This window comes from Argiope bruennichi, chromosome X2 (assembly GCF_947563725.1).
Source record: "Argiope bruennichi chromosome X2, qqArgBrue1.1, whole genome shotgun sequence".
NCBI lineage: Eukaryota > Metazoa > Arthropoda > Arachnida > Araneae > Araneidae > Argiope > Argiope bruennichi.
In genome coordinates this window covers 120,427,026-120,451,808 of record NC_079163.1, presented here as the reverse complement: position 1 = coordinate 120,451,808, position 24,783 = coordinate 120,427,026, and the positions used below count along the sequence as shown (strand labels likewise).

Here is a 24,783-nt window from a genome sequence, read left to right as displayed (position 1 = left end):
AAACGAGATAAATCAACGCAATTGATGTAGTTTGCAGAGTAGATTTAAACAGAAACAACTTCAGACAAACAGCCCTGAGGCCGTAAATAAAAGTAAAAGTAAAAGTATGAAAGTCAGACTGATATTTTCCGAATGTTAAATGATACGAATTGTAAAAGTATAGTGATTTTTATTTTGACTTTTTGTTATAGTTGGTTCAAAGCTGGTAGGATCAGAAAAAAAAATTGATATATCCTGGAAATTCGAATGAAGAAAGATTACATATAAAAATAAGTACAGCAAGATGAAGCGAGAATTCTCAAAATAAAAGTGTTTGTAAAGATTTATTTTTAGGTTGTAAATTTAATAAATAATACAATAATTATAAATAAATAGTTTTAATAAAGCAAAAACAATAAGGATTAATTTTCTTTTTAAATTGTAATTATTAATTAACAATTAAAGGAATCCATTTAAGTTAGTTTATGGTTAGAACACGAGTAAACTTAATTGTGAGCATTAAGAAGTTTAATAAATTACCAATGATTTAAAAACAAACTATATGACTTTTGTATACAATGAAACTTCAAAATAGGTAGTACAGTTCACAGGCAATGATTTTTAAATTGAGATTTTTATTACTTTTTTGGTTGAATAAATTATATAGCTACAATGTCTTCTAATGAAATAAAGACCAGAATATCTACTTATGATAATTGAAATTAACTTAATTGCTACTTATTTCAGCACCAAAAATAAATAAGAAATAAAAGCATTTTTTAAAATTTTTACTGTTAATTTGCTTTTATGAAGAGACCAGGGAAAAATCTGAGTTACCTACGAATCCGAATTTAATATGTTTAAACTAATCAGGTTCCACTTATAACTATAAAAGTACTTCTGCCAAGAAGATTTATATATTTGTTTTGGGAGAGAATAAAATTGAAACCGAACATTTTGGTAACGAACGTCAATATCTTCATAATTTACTAAATTTCTTACTCCATTGTATTAGATTACTTGTAGACCAACAGATATCTGTGTGGTTTTTTTTTATTCTTGTTTACATCGTTTTGTTTGCCTTTTTTTTTTGCTTTGAAATTTAATACGTTACTATCAGTGAGATAATAAAGAAAAGTATCAATTACTTGTTCTCTGATTTATTTATATGTTGTAGAGTAAGGCTATAATTCTCGAACCCAGTAGGTAAAAACGTAATGTAATTGATAAAAATCTAATTATTGAAATCAAACTAACCCTTTATTTTGATAATGCAAAAAGGACATTTCACTTTGGTTCTTCTTACTTTTAATATTATACCTTGATCATTTGTAGTCACTGGAGGTGATACTGCCTCGGTGTTGGAATCGAGTTTGAAACCTTAATTCACCAAAACTTTGTCGCGTATGTGAGCCTTAGAGCATGTTAAATTAGACAAACAACCTTTCATTGATGTGGTGTGAAAATTCGGAAAGGGGATGTAAACTTAAATGCCACCCCTGTCATCTGACCATGATTCGAAATTAAGATGTTCTTCTGAAAATAGCACTGGCGTGTTTTCGAAAAAAAACATGAATACAACTACAGTAAAATAAGCAATAGAACTGCTGATTATGAATTAGAATACAAGATGATACATATCGAAAATGTGATCCACGGTTGCATAAAAAATTCTAAAGAGTAAAACGTTGGAATCCTTTTTTGCCAATTTTCGCACCAGCCGATTATATTTCAATCGAAAGTGATTCATTTTTTCACATTTATCAATCGTCTGCCGCCTTATAAAATAAGATTCGTTTATCATTGGTTAATACTTCATATGAAATCTGTTAAAATACGCTGTGATACAAAACGTTATTTGCTCGAATCCAAAATCAAAATAACTTCAACTCTGAGTAGTGGTTGTATATATGCGGAAACATTAATATTTGCGTGGAACTTCTTAATTTATACTCAATTATCATCACTTTTTCATGCTGTAAAGCCACGAGAGTATGATGAGGGTTGACTTTAAAGTAGATTACTTTAAAGTCAGACTTAGTAGAACTTTCAGTTTAAGTTTAGTCTGATTTAGAGTAGAATTTTCAATGAATTTTAACCGAAACATAATTACCTTCTAAAGGTTATTGGTAATTCCTTGTACCGGTTATTACTCGATAAATGAAGGTGATTTGAAGGATATTTTGTTATTTAGTAGCAACTCTATCCAGAAGGCCTCTCAATCGTATTTTTAAGGATAACATAAGAATAACTTGATTTAATTATAATTTTCGAATGTTTTCCTTAAATCTTTTTAGATGATTGAACGAAAAAGTAGAAAAATGTTATTATCAAGTAAACAAAATAATTCCAAGAAAAATACTGGTTGCAAGTTTATTTTATTCGCCGAGAAATTTGAAACATTATTAAAAATTCAAAATCTTGTCATTGTTCATCTTGCAGATTTTCAGTTTTAAATGGACTGCATAGTTTTTTCTCAATCTTAAAAAAAAAGTCTCAATTCCCTGCATCGATTTTTCTGTTATTGAAAATCGCTTTAACTCTTTTGATTTTAATCGTTTTAAGTTTTGATTAATAAAATTGATGTTTGTGTAAATTTTAATCTTTGCGCTTTATTCTTTTTCCATCATTTATTCTTAGCAGCATTTTTGTCTATTATTTAAAATGCACCAAAACATTAAAATATATCTGAAAATAACAAACAAAATTCATTGGAAATGATTTAGTAGGATGTTTTAAATATCGCAAATATTCTATTTTCTGATTTGGAATTAAATCTTTCCATAGCAATCAACAAGGAATATGTTATACTAAACAATTTTTTTTACCAACTCCAATCATGCACAGAACACGAATTATCATTTAAATTGCATTGGATTAAAAATTGATATGAGAGTTTGGGTGGTGTGATATTATCAGTACTAAGAGTTGCGCAACAAGCATTAGTTGATGTCAGAAGAACAGTGGGGTTTTTTTCGTATTATTTCCAGCGAAGATTTCAACTACTTGAAGTATAGACATAACTATAGTTTTTTTCTTTCCCTTTTCTTTTCACAATTGCTACATCAGTTGTATGACTTGAAAATGGCATAAAATATTTATTTTGAGTGTCTTGAAGAGTATATGAATGTTACTTTTACCTCAACTCATTCGTAAACAAAGCGGTATATTCCACTTTATTTGCTGAATAAAAGTGCTCAAATATTGAGTTAGATGTCCACGAACCTGCTAATTGTGAATGGATAGTTTTCATTCCGCGATAAGGGATTTTCAACAATTCTACAGCATATATAAATGTTATAGATTTAAAAATGCCTAAAAATAAATTCTTTGGTTATTATTTTTTTTTGTATGAGTGTCGTGATCATATTATAAATATTATGTGATAAAAAAAATAAATTCATCCATTATTTAACAACTGTAAATTAACAACTATAAATTAAATAAGTATAATTATTTAAATGAAGAAAAAACTTGACAACAAAACTCAAGTGAGAAAAAAACAATATACAATATTAAATAAAAATATACGCAAAAAAACTATATTAACGCAACGAATTATCCGTAATGCAGTAATTCATACAACACCGTATGAAAAACGATTGTTATACTTACATTTTTAGTGAAACATTTGGAGTTTTTTTTTTTTTAACACACTCAATTTTTATCATTTTTTATCGTTTAAATCTAACTTTTTCTTACTTATCATTTAAAAATAAATTTATTTTAATTTGTGTAACAAATTTTACTCAATAAAGGAATCGGAACTTCTTATTAAATAAAATGCTATTTAGCCTATTAAATAAAATAACAGGATTCCGTGTACTTGAAGTGATATTTTAATGTTCTTAAATTTATCGCAAGTTTTCCAACTGGCAAGCTCTTACTTCAAATTTATTCTATATTTAACTTGGCAGCTTTAAATTAAAACGCACATTGTAGAAAATCATGTATCAATCATTTTTTAAATTTTAAAAACACGAAAGAATGACGGAAAAAATATTAATTAAAAAGCATAGGGAAAATTATCCATCTGAAACGACTGAAACGACAGAAATTAATTTAAGAAACTAACTTTTTGCGGCATATTTTGCGTTTTTAGGACTGCTTCCAATTTTTATGGCAAGGATTCAACTCATTTTTGCTATCGTATCAGGAAAGATTTTGACCCATCCCTCATGCGTCGATGTTTCCAGGTCTTTATTTTGAATGCTAGTCAAATAATAGCTACTACTATTACCTTTTTATTTTAATAAATTATTGATGATTTACTGTTAGAATTAAAGAAGTTATTGGAAGTTTTTTCTATTTGGAAAACTAAAAAGAAAAAAATTGCAACATGAAGTTTGTGTTTCGAATTGCAATTTAAGCATCAATGATTGAACAAATTGTTTAAAAATGTGCCATTTATTTTCTTCGAATTGCAAATAAGCAAGTTTATATAAACTTCCTGATCAAAATTTCGACCATTGTAACTGTTAACATACATATTAAAATATATAGATATTCAGAGGATGTTACGATTAGTATGTTAATGATGAACATATCTTTTTAAACATATGAGTAATCGTGAGAAAATCTACGAAAATTCCCTTTACATTTTCACTTTGAGTTGAACTAAGAAAACGGCTGTACAAACATAATCGGACATCCACCTGTTCGACACAAAATTTTTTCAACTTGTCCAAAGAGGAATCTACATGAATTACTTTATATTGCATTTAATTTTTTTAAAGGAAGTTATCACTAGCTTTTAATATTTTAAATCCTACTCGTGACGAAATATGCTTAGTGACTTCAAAAATGCGGCCTGTAATTTATTAAGCTTACAAACTGTAAATTGTTCATTACTGTAGAAATATCAATATTAGGATAAATATAACATTTTTTGTATTAGAAACATGTTATATATATATATGTCTTATATTTGGTTATATGTCTTATAACCAAATTTATCTAATAAACTATGAATAAGATTTACTAAAATCATATTGAATTAGTATCCCGTTATAATTTCTCTAAAATTAAACGAATTAAGGGGAGGGATTCACAGTTCTACTTTCATTCAGATTTGTTTAATACTGAAATAAAATAATTTAAAAACTCATTTAAACTTACAATAATCCAATAAAATTTGAAGCAAAAACTGTTTTGAACTTAATTTCTTACTATTTATCAACAATAGCAGAAATGTTTTCCTCTCCATATGGAAGTTTTCCTCTGTTATACATTTAAATTATTAAAATTTCCAACTCACTCGCATATCTTACCTACAGGGATTCCATTTACTTGTTGATTATTTTACGCCTTTGTCCCAACGTGTCACTTTGTGTGATAGCTAAATTTAATAACGATAAAGGAAAACGAGGGAATATAATCTCAAGGAAGGGTGAGAAGGAAAGCAATCTTATATGCAAAAGCATTTTAAAAGGATTTTTGAGATTTTGTCTAGCTCTTAATCTAAATGTTATTTAGTGTTTCATTTTCTAATATGACTACAAGAAGTATTACGACCCGAATGTAAGAAAGTGAATGGGAAATGTTTAACACATTAGCTATATCGAGTGTGCTGTGGAAAGCTCTTGGATGTCTTTCTTGGAAACGGGAGCGTATCAGCACGATTTCCTTTCCTTTTACCAACCGAAACGCTCTTGATTAGATGAACCTTATGTTAAAGAAAGTCAGTCCAGATTAAAGGTTCCTAGGTAATAAAACAGTTATTGCCTGACACACCGAGTTTAGCTGCTGCATTAAATAAGTTAAAAATGCTGCTTTTAAAATAATGATATAGCGTATCCTACAGAAGTTCTAAAAAAATTAAGATAAATTCACTGAAACTCCTTTCTGTCATGTTCTTAGCTTGAATGTTCCACGAAAAACTTGTGAAACGGTATAAACCTTTAACTTCCGTCTACGTAAAGTTCCTGTAATTTTTATTTTCATTTTTCTCCTTTCGGAGAAGATATAAATTGCCGTCATTTGAGCTGATTGTCAGGAATCTTGGGGAATTTTTTGTTTGTTTTGTAAGCTTGAGTCTCTGATTAAATTATCCTTGAATTCCCGATGTTTTAATATTGTCAAGGAATTTGGTGTGGTTTATTGTGCCTGTTAGCATACTATCATTCATCAACACTGTACAAATCCTAAACAAACTTGAAGTAAAAGATCTAACAGAACAAAATACACACTGATCCTTGTGGCTACAGATAGATTTTCTAATAATTTTTAATTTTTGAAATTGTGAATTTCAAGTTTAAAATTGCTTTTTATTCAAACTCAAAATTCATATTTGAAATTTAAATAAACTCGGAATGATTTAAAGAATGTTGGTTATTCTATATTCCTTCTCTTTGGCAGTTTTCCTTTCAAACTTTGCCCTTTAGAATTTTAGACTCCAAGCACAAATGTGGGGTTGGCACTCTAGTAAATTTAGTAAATAATTAAATAAAATCATCAATTTTTAATTAAAAATGATTCTTTAAATAGTAATAATTATCATTTATAATTTAAAATAAAAACAGTTAATGGAACTTTATATCCCTTTCCTTTAATTTCAACAAATTATTTTTAACTCATTTAAATTTAAGTATTAATTTATTTGCTATAAAAATAAATATAAAATCTTAATTTATTTTCACGTTTTGCTGGTTTGGGAATAGGATTTAAATTTGACTGAATTTCATAATGAACTAAAATTTTCTGTTTTATTCATAAGACAGCTCCTTGCAGGATCCTGAATACAAACCCGATTGACAAACTTTACTGACGCTTTTTTCCTGTACACAAAATCCAATGTGAGAGTACGCGTGCACTTGCATCAGGATATTAACCCTGAAATGATAAAATTAAATTATGATTGTTGATACCGCTATGCTAGTATTCTATATAATGTTCTTTGCAGCACTATTTTCAGGTTTAAAGTTCTTGCTTTTTGCGAGTTATTGTTAGCTTTGTTTGCCAATTATGTTATTCAACTATTTGAAAAATAGTTACCAAAGTTATTCTTAAGTTGAAAGAGCTTGAATTTCATTGAATATATTTATTCTAAGCTTGTAAATATTTTTGTAAGACGTTCATAACTTTTGTCCTTTCGCTTTGCTTCAGATTCGCCATTGCTTAATCCTGCAATATATATCTTGTTTTATTCTAGATTTCCACATGTAGTTTTCCCGACTCTGTCAATTTAGCAATGTTTACATTTAACAGAATTACGTACAGCTATTTTAGTACAACTCAGAATACTATGAATAAAATTTAGGATTCTGAAATAGGTTCAATTGGGGCCAGTAACGCTAATAATACTCGTTTTTTTTCTGTGCCCTCTTATGAGACACTATTTTCTTCATACCGATACAATGTTCCAAAAATATCTTGTTCCTACTCGCTTTCTTAATGCAACCACTTATTGAATAAGATTCAAGGGTGTGGAAATGCAAGATGGATTTGCCAAAAAGCACTTGTGTAACCTATTGGCCTACTAGCCAACGATCGTAGTGCACTTGATATTTAAATAATTTTGCACTAACAAGTAGAATGTTAGTGCTACTCGTATAATACAAAAAAAGACATATTTTGCTTACATTATTAAAAAAAATCCTTTTTAAATTTTGAACATCGAATCCGAAATATTGTAGCATGTAGTGTTTTTGTTTTATGATAATGTTAGCACTGTATTGTTTAATGCATAAGGTTTGATTTTTCTATATTGTCTTTGTTTGGTTTGTTTGCGTGTATAAATTTTTTTATGTCAGTGAAAATGAAAAGTTTGAAGTTAATGCCCACAGAAAACAAAAATATAACATAAAAAGCACACAACTGAAAAAAATTAATGAAACAATAAAACTCGGTTGAATTCCATTACAACAATAAAAAGAAAATCTAGTAATTATGTTATAAAAATTATTACATTTAGAAAGAATTTACGGACAAAATTAATGTGCTAATTAAAAAGCTAAAAAAAAATTTTCATGCAGTTTTTCCTATATTGAGAGGAAAAACTTAAAATTTAAATAAATTTTTAATTAAAAATTTATTGAAATTTTAACTGAAAATTTGAAAACACATTCTTAGTGTGGATTTGTTACCCGAGAAGTAATTATATGCCAGATTTGGTAATTGTAGATCCAATGGTCGACCCTGAAATGTTTTATGAATCGTGTTGCACTCTACGCAATGTTTGCATCGTACAATTTACAGAAAACATGCCCGTCGAAAAGTGTTATGTTAATTTAGAAAATATATTACCCTTTTTATATAGGATGGAAAATTAATTTCAATTATTTTTCTTCATGTAATCAAATCGTCATCTGAAATTTTTGACCGTAGTTCGTTTGACTATTCAAGTAGCCACTAAATCAAAGTTTTAGCCCTACAGTTCTTTATAAGGAGCTGTCAAGTAATCTTGATCAATTGCTCAGTGTAGGGCAATTAAAATTTTTCGAAATTTACGAAGATAATTCTGGTCTCTTTCCACACAATGCTAAATTTGAGCTCAACAATAATTCAAAACTTGCAAAAAGTAATCATGAAAATTATGAAACAAAGATAAATTTTCGGAAAAACGAAACGAAATACAATAATTAAAAAAAATATTGGACTATATGACAATCAGATTTATTAAACATTCATTTTTTGTTGAATATTTTAATGTTCTGTTTGATTTTAATTTCTAGATTAATGTTAAAATAAAATGTTAAGTATGTTCCCAATATAAAAAAAGTAAAATTTTTATCTCTCTTAACCTCTTATTTGAAATTATTTTTTGAATTTCGCATATGAAACCGTAAATAATTTTTCACTATTCCTGCTTAAGGTAGGATCAGTAATGATACAACTATATGATAATCCAAAATCCATGTCAATGAAAAGACCAAATCGTATTTGTTTTTAGAAATGCAATAACAAGGAAAAGTTTTAGATTACAAAAATAGATTTCATTTTGTAGAAAAACAAATCAAGCTTCAAGATTTTTTTTTATCCAATTCAAACTATAATCTATATAATTTATCTAATTTAAACAATAATTTTTTTGAAGAATTGTTTAATATAAATTCAGTAAATGCTGTTGAAATAGTTCTAGATAATATAGAACAAAAAATAAAAATTTGTGGTTGATAAAATATGCAATTCATATTATTTTCCGCAATGATATCTAAATTCGCTTAAACTTCCGGTTCTAATAAAGTAAATTATGTGCGAAAACTTTTGGACTTTTACTCACCAATTGGAGATATTATGCAATTCTAATATATATTTTTTAGAAATGTTTTTTTATGTCATATACTTGCAGGTTATGCTAATATGAAATACAAATCTTAGTTCTAATGCAAGTTATCTTTTTATAATTCAACTCTGATGTTTAAATTGCATGTTTAGTCATTGATCTTACTTTGTATTTAATTGAATAATCAATCTAGCGTGAATTGTGGTGGATTGTTTTGCTCTCCGTGGATTGTTTTTTGCTTATTTAAATTAGTATAGAAATAAGTCAAAATTATTTCTATACTGAACCCGTAAGTATGTTTATAGTAAAATATATGAGTATTAATTTATTATAATTAATAATTTTGTAAAGCATTAATTATGAAAATTCTCAAAAGGTAGGAGCCTTTAAGTTAAACAAAAAACATAGTCAGTATTTATAGTAAAATATTTGAAATGTTGTTGCAAGAATTTCTTCCAGAAAAAGTTTTGTTTTGTTTTTGTAACAAAAATTTTGTAGAGAAAGAAGGACGTATTGAACCTAAAAATAAGAGTTTAATTTTAGGTACTCTCTCTTCTAAAAATATTCTTTTTTTATGTTGTTTGACAACACTGGAAGAAAGTTTTACTAGTTTTTTTAAAGGATTCTCATAGCAAATGTTGTCGAAAAGCATTATCAAAAATATTTTCTTATGCTTTTAAAATTAATTAAATTCGAAGGAAATGTTGTATTTGCGGAAGTTTTTCATATAAGAGCACAATATTTTGCTAAAACAAGTTAGTTAAAATTTCATTAAAGCAGAATTTTCTCGTACTATTTAATTAAATTGAAATAAAACTGATAGGATATTTCCAACCACCATTTAACCACCAACCACCACTGACACCATGATTAATAGCTATAAATTTGAAATGCATTCGCATTCTCCCCAAGTGTTATTAAATGGCACTTGGAAAGAATAGGTAGGTATACTAAAACTCAAAATTTAATTAACAGTTTTAATATTCTTTAAATATCTAATAAATTAGAGTTAAATTTGCAATAATACAAATCTACCCGATCAGTTAAACCTAATTCTATAAGAGATCATTATCTGCCATCAACAAATATTTTGCAGGAATATCAATATACTCTTCAAGTTTGTCATATCTTTGAAAGTTATCTTAGATCTATTATCTCTTTTGGAATCTGCTACCTTCTGCTTTTATCAATCTAACCCCATTTAAAATTGTGAAAGGCCTTGTTTATGACGCACTAGCTGAATCTGGTGAAGAATTCTGATAATTTTTTATTGCAAATAGAAGGAAACTATGAAATTCTGACAAAATAAAATTGATTCTAATATCTACGTTTACATCCTTAATGATGACCACTATGTACAGGAGACAGGTTTAGAATTCGAAAATAATTGTTTAGGATAATGTTGAGAAATTGAGTGGTAATAAAAGCGCAAAATTTCACTGATGCGTGTATCAAAACACCGAAAATCAAAGACGCAAAACGATAAAAACGATAGGGTTATTTTTTTTGTAGTATGAATATGATTCAGTCGTCATCGTGTTGTCGCTTTTATATCAAAATGCCGTACGTCAAAAACTTCACACGAGAATATACAAGAAATTTGTTGTAACGGCCGGAGCCACTAACAGCATATGACATTTTGTGACAACATATGACAATTATAAATCACATACAATATGAAAGCAGATTTTGCTAGCTTATATAAATATTTTGAATCATTAAAATGTTTTGGCAAATTTGACACAAAATAATTTAACAGTAACAGCTATATATTAAAGCAATCTTTAATACGATGTATAATAATTGTTAACTGGAAATGTTATGAAAATGTAATATAAATGAAAGACCATAAAAATATTAGTAAAATTACCATTTTCACCTTGAAATTCTTTCCTTTTTTGTCATTGATTTTTTAGTATCAATTGCTTCAAATTGACTTTTTAATATTTATTGACTTTCTACATCTATAAATCGCGATTACGGTGCATCATGACTGTGATTCTATCATTCAATGGTGAGACAGAATTATGAAGGAACAGATGGACCTCATCTTTTTGCGTTCGCAAAGTTTTTTAATTACATAACTCTGAGATTGAAAGTTCTCATGGCCTTTAGTATTTATTCTGCAATGATTTAAATAATATCACTTTAATTATACCTGCTCTCTATTTGCACAGAAAATTTCATAGGCCTGTATTAAAATTATTCTGTTATCAAAACCATTTTTTAACTGAATATCACATACTATAACAAAAACGAAGGGCTCTCTAATATATATATATATATATAATTGTATAATAATCTTTTCCAATTGGATGCGGAAATTTAATGAAAAACCACAAAATATATTCAGATATAACTCAAAAGTATGTCGGAAAAAAAAGACAACAAACAGTGTAATAAAGAATGCTTTATAATTGTCGTGATATGTAACCTTCATAAATTTTATTCTATGTTTGTAATTCCAAGTTGAACAAGTTTTGTTTTAAAAATATCGATTTTTTTTTTCAAAATATTACTGTTTTCAAATATTGATGGTTGATAAATAAAATACACATTAAATATGCATATTTAATGAAATACTCTATTATTCATGAAACGAAACTGTTGTATCTCCCTAAATGAAGAAACCGATACATTCACTTGATTTTAGTTGAATAAAAAATAAAAACACAAGATACGAGAAAATTAAAGGAAAAACGAAACCTAGTTCTGTCAGAAAAGGAGGTTACAGCCATTGAAGTTTTTATGAGCTGAGCGCAAGATGTGATAGCATTTATTAAATATTGGATGATTAAATCTCGTGCGGATATCAACAACGGACGACATTCAATTTCCTTATTATCACAACCGACGCTGCTTTGTAGAAGTTTCTCGAATAAATAGTATTTCAGCATGATGCGCCATATTCAACAAAAACGTGAGACGCTGTCTTATCTTTAGTAAATACTTCTTTTTTAAATAATTTTTCAATGAAATATGACACTTGTAACCAGCATTGTTTAAAACTCCTGTAAAATTATTTGTTGCAAGAGCTAAGCATTGGTTAAGCTCAAGTGGCAAAAATGAACGAAAGGCAAAGAAATGAAAATGAATGAATGAAAATTCATTCATTTTGATTTAAAAATTGCGTTATTTTAATCGTGTGGGAATAATGTTTCACAATGTTTAGAGAATGCTCGCGGAAAATTTAGAGCCATCTGTGCTTTAAGGTCATTTATAAATCTGAAAGTTCAAGAAACGGCTGGCAATTATTATTATACACTGACAACATTAATAGCTGATTCATGGGGAAAAACTGTTTTAAAATTAAATAATGCCGTGACCTTCACACGTTTCAGTGCTGCACTAAGAGATTTCGAAAGGCTCTGGAAAATTTTGTCACAACTTGTACAAGCTGAATGTATCAATTACTTAGAAAAATATGTAAATTTAGCAATGCTATTTGTAATAGCTTAATTACCATTATCATCGTTAAATTACAACCGTGTGAAATTTACGAAGTGATTGCTATTTGTCTTTCTAAAGGAACCAAAGGCCATTGAAACAGATTGAATTTTGTCCTTACTTTTTCTATATAAAATCGCACTTTATTTTTCATCGATTTTTACATGGTTACAGAACAAATAAATGACTTTTGCAATGATGAGAATTTTTATTCATATGTAATACTAATATCGTGACCTGCCAAACTTTATAGGATAATTGAGAAATGATAATTATGTTTCAAAAGACAAAATAAGCTGGAGCTAAAATTATATGAAGCAGCAAAACTCATTAATGTGCCTTTAGTTTCTTTAATGCTGGAGACTTGTCATTCTTTTTTAAATCTATTTATTTTATAGGAAACGTAGGTATATCGTTTTGTTGACATGAAGGAATAGGAAAAAATCACTTTCTCGTGTTTTTGTATAAGACAAAATGGTCAAAAGTAATACCATAAAAGCTATTTTAATATCTTTGCTTAGGACATTCACGCGGTATTCTAATTGAATTCGATATACAATGTGTACTCTAATTGAATTAGAATACACATTGTATATCGAAGCTTAGAAGGTGTCTTCGGACCCAAGAAAAAAAAAGAATATAACTGTATGTTAATTGCTTTAAAAGATTCATTTTGTATTTTTACACGGAATAACGAGGTAAAATCCCAAATTCAGAAATGCGAAACAAAAAATTTAAGTCATAAATATTAACAATGTGAAATTGGATACAAAAATGAATTTTGGTGGATAGTGAATACTTATTTTGGAAATTTTTGAAGTCAGATGGGTATTACAACCGATGCGAAGATTTAATCATTTTTCAGCAATGTTTTTAATGACTTTTATTTAACTTATTTCATGTTAGTAATGTACTTATTTCATGTTAGTAAAGGCAGAGTTTTATAATCTTTTGCCAATTTTATTCTGTGCGAGAGGTTTGAAATTTTGCAAACTTGGTGTATTCTCATAGATGATACACATTTTAATAATTTCAGAACTTGATTATTAGTTAATAATTAATTAAATTTTGATTTCGTTTAAGTTGCTCCAAGCAAGTACAGAGTATGAAAATATATATATTTCTGGATTAAGTAATAGGACATAATAATAAAAAAATAATTCTATTATTTTGTATACTAACAAATATTTTTTAAACTATTCTCAAATTTATTAAAAACAAGTGGGGTGGATAAAAATATCCTTTTCATAAATGATTTTTGAATTAAAAAACATTCAGATTTTTTTCCAATTGAAATAACTGTTTTTATAGTTTAGAGAAGTTTTCCATCAAAATTTCCTCTTCAGGAAAACTTCATACCATTGAAAGAACTTACTGATACTTATGTTATACCACAGAGTCATTTGAACTAAGTTGAGAAAGAAAAAAAATAGAGAAGAAATGATGATACAACTTTCGAGTTTCAGAGTTAGTATGATTATTTGTTATAAAATCTAAAAAATATCAATTTGTCTTCATGAATAAATTATTTTTATTTAGAAGCCCTCTGAAGCTATTTTAAAGCAAAAATACCATGGATAGTTTCAAGACTTATGAACTGCAAACTGACACGTTTTGCTGAAGTCAAAACAACTTTCTATGATTTGACTTAGAGAAATTACAACTGTTCTAAAAATATATTCAGTGGCTGTTGGCCAGGCTGAGAAAAAGAAACAGGCAAATAGGATCTGTTGTGACCAAACTTTTTTTTTTTATCCATCTTCATTCTTAGTTTTTCTTTTGAAGAAAGTGCAAAAGCCGAGGTGTTTTTATACACATTTATTTAACGTGACTTGTTTCATGTTTGTAAAAATGAAAATTTCCTATCGATTTTTCATGCAATTCCTTAAAATTCTGTACACTTACGTGTTTTTGATGGCAATATACTATTTGATAAGATCAGAACTTTATGAACTAAGCTAGTAATTTAATTTAATTTTGATTCCGAACTAGTGGCGCCCGCTGATAATTGTCTAATATTTATTTATAGAATGAATTGCTTAAATCTTAACAGCCTTAGAATTAGCAATCGACATTAATAGGAATTCATGCATTTTCGGACTCATTTCATTCGTAATGTTTCGCATGTGTTCTAAAAATTAACCTAAACAGATTGCATTTCAAATCCGAGGGAGTGGTCTCCCGAAGCTTTCCTGCATGCTCTCTAATAAATGTACATGTGTATTATTAACTGTACACCACTGTAGAACAATAGTTGGTGTAAAGAACCTATTAGAGTGCGATCTTGGTGATTAATTGTTCTGATTCGGTTCATATGCACGTACCAGAAAAAAAAACTGAATGTATAATTTGGACACCTTTCTTTCGACGGATTAAAATCAAAATTTGACTCAGAACTGCAAATGTAGTCACAAACTCATACATCAAATTTCATACATTTATTTAATACATTGTGTTTTTGAGTCATCGTGCTTACATGCTTGTGATAGCACATATTGACAGGTGGTCAACTCTCAATGTAGTTGATCTCAGATTTGATACATATCTGCATTTCAGATGTTAAATCTGTGTTACAAATTTTATCCATTTAGCTCACTTTGTTTTGCAGTTATCGTTTAAATTTATATTCGGACAGCTAGACAGACATATTTCCTCTAAATGGATATCGTTCAAAATTTCTGCAAATTTGGAGAAGAGACTATATACTAAATTTCACTCGTCTAATTCAGGCAGATAGACGTAATACAATATTTCTCTTTCACTTTTATTACTTATAGAAGAAGAGGAAAAAATTTTGTAAAGGTTTTACTATGATTATTTTTATTCCTGTAATTTTCTTCAACAAATGAAATGATCAGAAGCATTTATTCAAAACTTTTAGACATATGAGTGTTTATCTTTTATTAAAAATGTATTATAATAATATATCAAGTTAATGTATTGTTTATTACAGAGCTGTCGAACAAAAAGAATTTCTCATACTAAACGTATTTTTGAAGTTAGAGATAATAATTTTTGAGGTTAAAGATAATTTTTATAAGAGAAGTAATCGGAACGATTACTGTTCTTACAAGAATGCGATCCTTTTGATTATCTGTTATACTGCCACTCTGTTATGTCTACCCTTTTCGTTATCTCAATGCCACGTGACTGATCACGTCATTTTACGTCTCTTTGTTTATTTTGCTCTCCAAACCGATGAAACCAATCCTATAATTGATAAAATTGTTGTGTGAATTCTTAAAACAAAACTCCAAACAAGGATAAAAGATGAAACAGTTCGTCCTTGTTGTGATCTTAGCTTAAATTTAGAAACTAATCATATATCTACTTCCTTAGTGGCCCTTTATCTACTTCCAATATATAAAGTCAATGCACCAAGGCCAGAATTTAACCGATTACTCACAATTGGGCCCACTCCTAAGGGACTTCGCTTCTCAGTGCAGCCTTGGTTTCTCTGGCGGTGGGGACAGTTAGGACATGTAGTCTGTGTAACATTACAAAAGGTTCAATACTGTTAAGAAATATATATAAATTTCTTTTCTTCTTAGCCCAAAGTCCTTAAAAGCTTTGTAAAAAATGGTTCCAATGAAATATCGGAGAAATTAATGCATTCGATATTTTTTTCATGACCTGATTTTGGGTCCTGGTTGGATTAATCTTCTGAATGAGTTTTCTTTAAATTTATTTTAGCACCACTGACATAAATTAGCACCACTAACAGTTCTGCTTAGAGAAGTTACATTGAAAGTGAAACAGCAAACACTTTGCCTTAGTTTTAAAAATTATGAAAATAAATGTCAATTTTTTTGTCGGATTTATTTATTATTTATTTAAAAGCCCACATTTCTTCTTTTTTTAATTCATTACAAATTTGCAGCGCAAGTGTAGTGGAGATCAGGCGGCTAACTAATATTCTTTCGAAATGTGTTCCACGCCTTCCAAGGCCTGTCTGGGACAGTACGGAATTTTGAAAAGGTTTCCTAATAATACGATGTAAAAATTACGACAACCATCCCATAAAACAACACTCTGACAACACGACTTAAGTATGAACAAAATTGATATTCCTCATATAGCACTCATTCTTATGCGACATTATTTTGACCGTGCTAAGTTTTGCAAGCATGGAGTCGCGTTTTTGCTATTTATTTAACTTCACTTACCACGGTTTGGATACAACGAGAAAGGAATCAGTTATACTTAATATAGGAGAGCGAAAGTGTTCTTTTTGTATACAAAGAACTTCATCCTGCATTTTATAATACATGCTCTATACAGAACAATGATGTCTATCTAAATATAATCATTCACATAATGAAGATAATCATTCATATCGTCAACAAGCAGCGCCATCTATCTCAATTTTGAAAGAAAAAATTGAATTTTTCGGAACTAATAACTAATATTTCTGATTTTTTTCTTTACTTGTATGAACCTGAGACTTCATTTTTATACCAGATGCGAAAAAAAAATATTTGTTATTGGTATCTAATTTTTTTCTTGCAGTCTTTTGGAAAATTGTGTTGGCATTTATTTTGGATGTATAATCTTGTAAATGTAATTTCTTATTCGATATAAATAATTTCTACATATAATATAATGTCGATCTATAATCACTCTTCTTCATTTCACAGAGTATATTACCGCAACATCACTTAATGATAAATACTTATTCTTGAATGAGCCAATTAGTTTTCCTTTTAAATGATAAATGTCACCTTACGGTTATTTAAAATGACTGCTACAGACTTGCTGCAGTGTTATTTGCGATAGCATAAAATGCTAAATTATTTTCCGGATGAAAAATGATCACATTTTTAACACGTTAATTTCCAAGTTCAAGTAAACAGATTCCTGTAACTTTTTGCTTTCTGTGTAATTCACACTGATATTTAAAAACAGTAAATTGAAATGGGAATTTTAACGTAAACAGAGTAATTTGGTTATGCATTCTGTCTTTTAATTATGTCTATGACAGATAATATGTATTTGAAATGTTTCTGCTTACAATATTGTAAATATTCAAATTTAGAGAAAATGAAATTTAAACATTACTTTTTCGCATGCACAATATGATGTATTTTGAATTTAGCTTTGTCATACACTGAAAAAAAATCGATCATGTTTTTTGGGAACGGGGCTATATATTTTTTTAGTAGCCTTATTTGATCTCAAACAATTTTAGGAGAATAGACCAAAGACCAAATTTCATCAATATACATCATTCCGTTCTTGAGTTATCACGTTCTCATATATAAAAATGTACATACAGATAGATATTTGGAAAATGCGTTTTTTGGAATTAAAAAAGATTTAAAACTTTTAAGGTCGAAACTAGGCTTTACTAAAATATCGAGGCCAAACTTTTAAATGATTGCAGCATTGTCTTGTATTCTTAGCGTCACAGGGAGTAAAAACAGAGTCGAAATCCTTTTATCTGATGTTGCGTAAATGAGACATTCAATTTAAAGTTCAATACTGTTACAAACTTTACAATATAATCTGCCCAAAAAATCTATTTAACGATATTTTTCTCTTTGTTCTGCACAAATAATTTATAACTTATGACACATGTTACGATATTATCGATATCTACTTACTATTATTATTATCGATATTACCAAAAATATTGCATTCATCTACTCATTCATCTAATCTAATTCAAAATAATCTCTGTGTTTCGATATCTGTGTAGATTAAAATCCACTATTAAAAATAGTCTTCAGATATGAAATTGTTCGTGAAAATCACAATGATCTTTTGTATAATCGAATTTGTAAATTTTAACTAGACTGCCAATTTTAAAACGCTTTGATTTTTACAAAATTATCAATCTTGAATCTTTTAGAATTGCTTTTAATTTATTTTTTAACATTTAAAAAAGTTTTTTGTCTGCATAACCTAATATTGTTATTAGATTTATAAGATCATGATAATAAAATGTTTCGTGTAGCAAGTTTGATTCTGCACTAATATTTAGACAGATTTCTGAAAGAACTTGCTTTCCGAATTTTCTGCTGTCCTTTTTAATATTTGTCCTGATGAATTGATATATTTACGGCCGAACATCATTCACATTTCATTGATGGAGTGTTATAATTGTTAAAAATGGGGTTAAAATGTCGGCAAAATTCATACTAGGTGAACTGGAAAAAGCCGTTTAAAATTCTCTCATTGACACGGTTGTTTTAGAATTCAAAGCACACAACTTGACTTGGACGAAAAATACTGCGACCCTAGTTTGTGTCAAGGTCAAGGAAACAAGATTTTGCAATTCGTCCAAATAGAGAAATGGAAATCTCCATGTTCGAGAATTATTTTAACAACTTCAAAAACAATTTATTATCTCAAAGAGCTTAAAAGTGATAATAAATTTTACTATATTTTTCACCCATAAAACATGCCCCACAAGAATTTGATTTCTAAATAAAATTACATTTTTGCTCTTGTACGAAAATGCATTTTTTGGAATTATTTTCCATTTCTTAGTCTTTAATTTTTAATTTAAAGCAATAAATATTATGGAATATAGAAATCGGTTTGTTTTTCAAATTCCCTATGAAATTGTGCGACTCATACGAAACTCAATTTGAATTAATCTAGTAAATGATAATTAAGTTCTTAAAATATTAAAATAGTGTATAATCAACCTGAATACAAAAGTGTTCAAAATCTGAAAACTCTCTACATAAGGAAATCAGTGAAAAATCGATATCTCCATCTCTCCAAACATGAATAAAAAAATTAATAAAATCCATAGTCTTTCCTCTGTAAAACTGCAGGCACTCTTTATAATTTTGTATGCATTTTAATAACATTACACATTTAAATACCTAGATATAAAGTTCGAAATAAAAAGATTCTTTAGTGAGATTTCCATCATCTTGTACAGTTCGCAAAGAATAGATCGCCAATGAGCTAAGTCACGGTTTCTAACTATCATTGATTCGACAAATTCAGAAGATCATTTCATAGTTTTCACATTTTAATGCAGTGTTTAATGCAAAATGTTGTTTGCTTTTATCTCAGCTTAATTGAAGTAAGTATGCAATAGGATAAATTTTGAAATTCACTATACTTTGTCACTTGCAGATATTTTCATATATACTTTTCAGACATGTATTTAATTCATACATAAATATTCTTTCATACATTTTCAGCGCACTACATACTGTCTTCAAAAATTCATTCTTAAATTAAAAGCAGATGAGCAATTGTTTAGATAACAATTCGTTTTTGAGTTCAATTTTGACGGAAATAGTGACATTTCCATGCTTTTTCGCACCAATTTTTGTCAGTCATAAACAAATTATGAATACTTCATTGATAAACTAGGGCGCGAAAGAAAGAAATAATATGTATTTTTCTTAGATTTCGGAGCGTCTGAAATAGGTGATCTGCAAACTAATGCAACATTTCTCATCTGCACCAGTTATCAACTTTAAATTATTTAAATAAAGATAAAAAAAATTTCCTGCAATATATCTTAGCAAATGTTTACTATGATATGCATATCATAAAAATAAATAGCATATAAATATCTTTAACGTTAAAAGTTAAGTTGTTCACTGTTTATATATATGCACAATATTTTTTTTTAAAACTGCAAATCAAAAGTGACCCCAGCAGCTTAAAGATAACCGTACTTATACATACAGTTTTTTTACGTACGTTTTTTAAGTAATTATATGGAATAAGAAAGTGTTTTCTCACGGCGAAATGCGCTGTTTGAGCGCGGAACTGTACAGTATCCACCTGAGATACTTTTATTCGTCAAAAATTGAATGTTGGACAATAGTGTGTTTTTCACTGTCTGTTTAGTATATGGAATTACGAACTACAATGGGCGAGCTGGGATTGCAGAGGCTTAGGTACTGCTCATGTCTCCGGACTTACTTATGATTAACAGGTCTACTTGTCGATATCATGTGATGTTGATCCCATCATTTCAAAAGTGAGATTCTTCAAAGTTTTGATAGCGAATAGTCTGCGCGCTTTCATGCCTAGTTCGAATTTGATTGTTCAGTATATTGGTTTGTGATTGCCAAAACATATATACAATCTTGCATTCTTTTTCTGGTATTATTAGAAAGCTTTTGAAGCACAACAACTACCCGAGTATTGTTGAAGATCTTGTTGCATACGTTTTCAAAGGTACTTTTGAAACATCAGGAATTTTCCAGAATACTCTGAATTTCATGACCCGCATGAATTAAAACTCGGTGACATACTTACAGACATGTCCTGAAACCTTTGGGCATTTCACAAATCTACTTGATTTTACTAATAAAATGCTTTTTTCTCTTTTGTTTTGTTGTTTTATTTTTCTCAATATCTGCACTTTACCTCATGACTTATTATTTTCGATACTACTTGGCTGTAAAATTCTGATTTAACTTTGAAATATCTGCTCCACTCGGAAGTTTGTGAACGCTTTGTGTAAATGTATATTGTTAGAATATGCATATATGCTTTGTGTATGTACATATTCTTGGCAACCATTTTTTGAAAACTGGAAATTGTTTTATTACAATGTTCAATCATTTTATTTTTGTCATTCACGTTTAATTGATTATAAATCGGTAACATTTACTTGGAGGTTTGGAGGAAGAACCATATTTTTTTACTGTGCAGTTAAATTAAATTATTGTGCAGTTAATTTAAATTATCTTTTCCTTAACTCGACCCATCCTGTTCAGAAATTTAGGGATATCTCCTCTCAAGGAACATTCAAGACGGTGCAAACTTTTAATGTTTCTCGATTTCGATCATTGAAAGAAATATCTTCGACCTTTTAGAACTCTATAGTTAAAATTACCTGAAAAAATTAATTTATACAGTTACATATTTCAATTCTTGGAGTTGTAAAATGAGCCTTGCAATCGGTAAATGCATCTAATTATTTTTCCGATTGCAAAGGCTTAAGAAGGCCTGATCGTAAGCAAATATGATACTATAGTGAATGTATTAATTATTATTTAATGTTTCTGTGGTTGTAACATCCATTTTTCTTTCAGGGTGTCTTGAACTTGTTCCTGATTTTCGAGAAAAACAAAACCCATCATGCCCATAGATTTGGACATGCTTCTACATGCAACCGGATCCCCTCTATTTTCTTGTACTCCGTTTGGGAACGAACGTTATTCCTTAGCTAGTGCTTATGGTGATAGCGATTATAATGCCAAATGGAGACCTCGTCGATTTGGAATTATTCATGACAGGCCTGTTTTTCCCTCTTACAAACTAGAAGCAGACTTAAAATCTGAAAATAAGGAAAACTCTGCTCCAGGAGAAACACCGCCATTGCCTGACGGAATTCGCAAAAAGAAAGTCAGCTTTGCTGATGACAAAGGTTTGGAATTAGTAGAAGTAAGAGAAATTCCAGGTACACAAAAATGGAACGATGAAGTTCTTACATGGTTGGTCGATGGTTCCCAAAAATTATCAGGCAACCAGAAATCATGGAAGGTGGCTTTTGATCATCCTCCCCGGAAAGATTCTGAATTTCTCGAACTTGTGGAGGCCAATAATATCGTATTGGAATCGATTAATGTTGAAAATACTTGTAACAGTGTACTGAATGGGACGATTAAAGTAAAGAATTTGTCTTACGAAAAGAATGTCTTCGTTCGAATAACATTCGATAGATGGATGTCTCATGTTGATGTGAAAGCAGGCTACGTAAAGCCAACAACAAAAGTCTCTGCAAAAGCGGATTTGGGCAAATATGATAATTTTTCTTTCTCTGCTAAAATAGAGCCTTCAGCTATAAAGTATGGAGTGATAGAATTTTGTGTATGCCTTGAGTGTGATGGCAATCAGTATTGGGATAACAATGGAGGAATAAATTATCGATTAGTTGCAGATTCAACAAAAGAAAATGCAGGAAAGGTTAATGATTCTGAAAAGTTCTCCGATGAAAAAATTACGCTGTCTCTAACCGATAACATCGAAAATTTTTCTGAAATCGATGCTTGGAGCAATCTGATGTATAACCAGCCCTACTGGTGATAAGAATACCTGAAAAATAATTTTCCATCCAAAAGATTTCGAATTATGATTCGAAGTGCTGTTTTTTTGCTCAATATTGCGATTCTGGGACAAAACATTGCTAAACTAGGATATAGCAATTATATGTTTACTGTTTACATTTAAAAATGAAGATGGTATTGTGCTTGTTTTCCATTATTTCATATCGTACCTATCAAAAACTTATGTTTAAGCATTTATTAGAATAAAATACTTTTCTGACGTTGATATTAGTATGCATAGACTTGGCATGGACAATTAAACACCGAAGAAATACTAGATAATTTATTATGGAATTAGAAAAAAATTAAATGGTAAATGCTTATCGGTATTTCCATAAAATGTTTTAATGCATTATTTTGATACAATGCATATTTTGCTGAGACTATATTTACTAATAATCTGTAGATTTCATGTGATGCTCTTGAAAAGAACAAATTTTTTCTGTAAGTAAATAATATTTTAAGTTTTACATTCACAATTGGGAAACTGAGTTTTCAAATATTTGTCTTTTCTATTATAGTTTGTATTAATGTGGATGGCTGTGTATAGTATTATTTTAATATTCTATTTAGCATATGTAAAAGTGTAGATATGTTTGTATTCCTTTTTTAAATAAAAGTTTTTTCTTGTTTCTTTATTTCATTATTTAATATTTTCAATGCTAGAAACAGTTTTAACCAGTATCTAGCTATATTGCTGTACACACAAAATTGCTGTTTTGGAATTGGAGGTTTTTAAGGTCCAATTCCAAAATTTTTGGAAAGAGCCCTTTTAAAGTCTTTTTTTAACGAGAAAATTAATAAGAGTAATAAAATCATTAATAATTAAATTTTAAGATGAATTTATTTTAAAATTTCTATTAGTGCCTGTTCTAAGAACTTGTGAAGATTTCTATATTATTTTTCAATGAAAAATATTAATAATTTAAAAATTTTCAAGAATTTTTAAACGAATGCCAGAACCAAGAAAAATACATGGAAGCTTCGTGCTTATAAATTACAATATATACTCAAAACAGATTAAAAAATTAAAAAATGGTGATGGATTTCTTATGGATGCGTCTAAACTTTTTCCGTGATTTTTTTATTCTTTGTGAAATGAATTTAGATAGACGAATGACACAAGAAAACCTTTTCATTATTGCAAAGAACCGCAGATGCCCTGTGGTAACCATTTTAGTACAAGATGTCGCACGATAAATCTACGAGGTTCGATATTCTGAAGCCGTTCAATATCTTAGATTTCGTAGCATTCTTGTACAGAATCCCGGCTTCTTAAGATTGCGGATGAAAGATCTCATCTCCATTCTCAATTCTGTGTACGTTAAATCTGCTGTTGTTGATCAAACGTCTTGTTGAGATATAACGTGGACGGCTGGAGTAAAGAGTAGCGATTCTTCGTATTCTTATCACAATTTAAAATTATGAAATCTATCATCAAAAGACTTTGTTTCGAAACTGAGAATTAAACTTATGAAACTTAACGTTTTCAAAGCAATTTGACCATAAATAAGAGCCCTATCAAAAACGTAAGGTAAAAAAAATCAAGAATTTTTAATAATGGATGATTAGCTAGACCATTTCCTATAATTTGACACTTAAATGTTTTGAAATACTGAATTTCATTTAATGAGTTAAGTGCTTTCGACGTGTATACGCGTCAATCCAAACCTTCATTTTGGTGCGGTCGATGTGTAATTTTTTATTTAATAAAAATGAAATCTTATTCGCTTTATTATTAATTTTTATATGCATTTTTTTATATGCCACCATTTGTATTGCGTTCAATGTATATATGCGTCATCGCTTGGCTTTAAAAAGGGGAACTTGGGGCGGGGGACTTTAAAAAAATAAATTCCGCAATTTACTGGTTAAGATGGTGGTACTGAAAATGTCTTTTTATTGAGTATTTTTTTCCGATTAGTATATACTCCAGTCATCTAAAAAGAGTTTGCCAAAGGTATCCCATACTATTTTGTGTTATAATCTGTTACCAAAATGATTTTTGTATTTTTTTTACTTTAATTTTACTCTTTCTGTCAATTATTATATAGAATATGAAAAAATATAAAAACCAGCTATCTAAATTTTCTAACGAGT

At 28.9% G+C, this 24,783-nt stretch overlaps 1 protein-coding gene across 1 annotated transcript in view; it reads left to right on the top strand.

Moving 5' to 3' along the window:
• Positions 1-23,315, top strand: part of LOC129960362 (protein phosphatase 1 regulatory subunit 3C-like) — a 29,538-nt gene extending 6,223 nt beyond the window's left edge. The window contains exon 2 of the mRNA XM_056073767.1: positions 21,670-23,315. Coding sequence (XP_055929742.1) covers positions 21,716-22,663 — 948 coding nt within the window. The 5' untranslated portion in view covers positions 21,670-21,715 and the 3' untranslated portion in view covers positions 22,664-23,315. The remainder of the gene's footprint in view (positions 1-21,669) is intronic.
• The last annotated feature ends 1,468 nt before the right edge of the window (positions 23,316-24,783 follow it).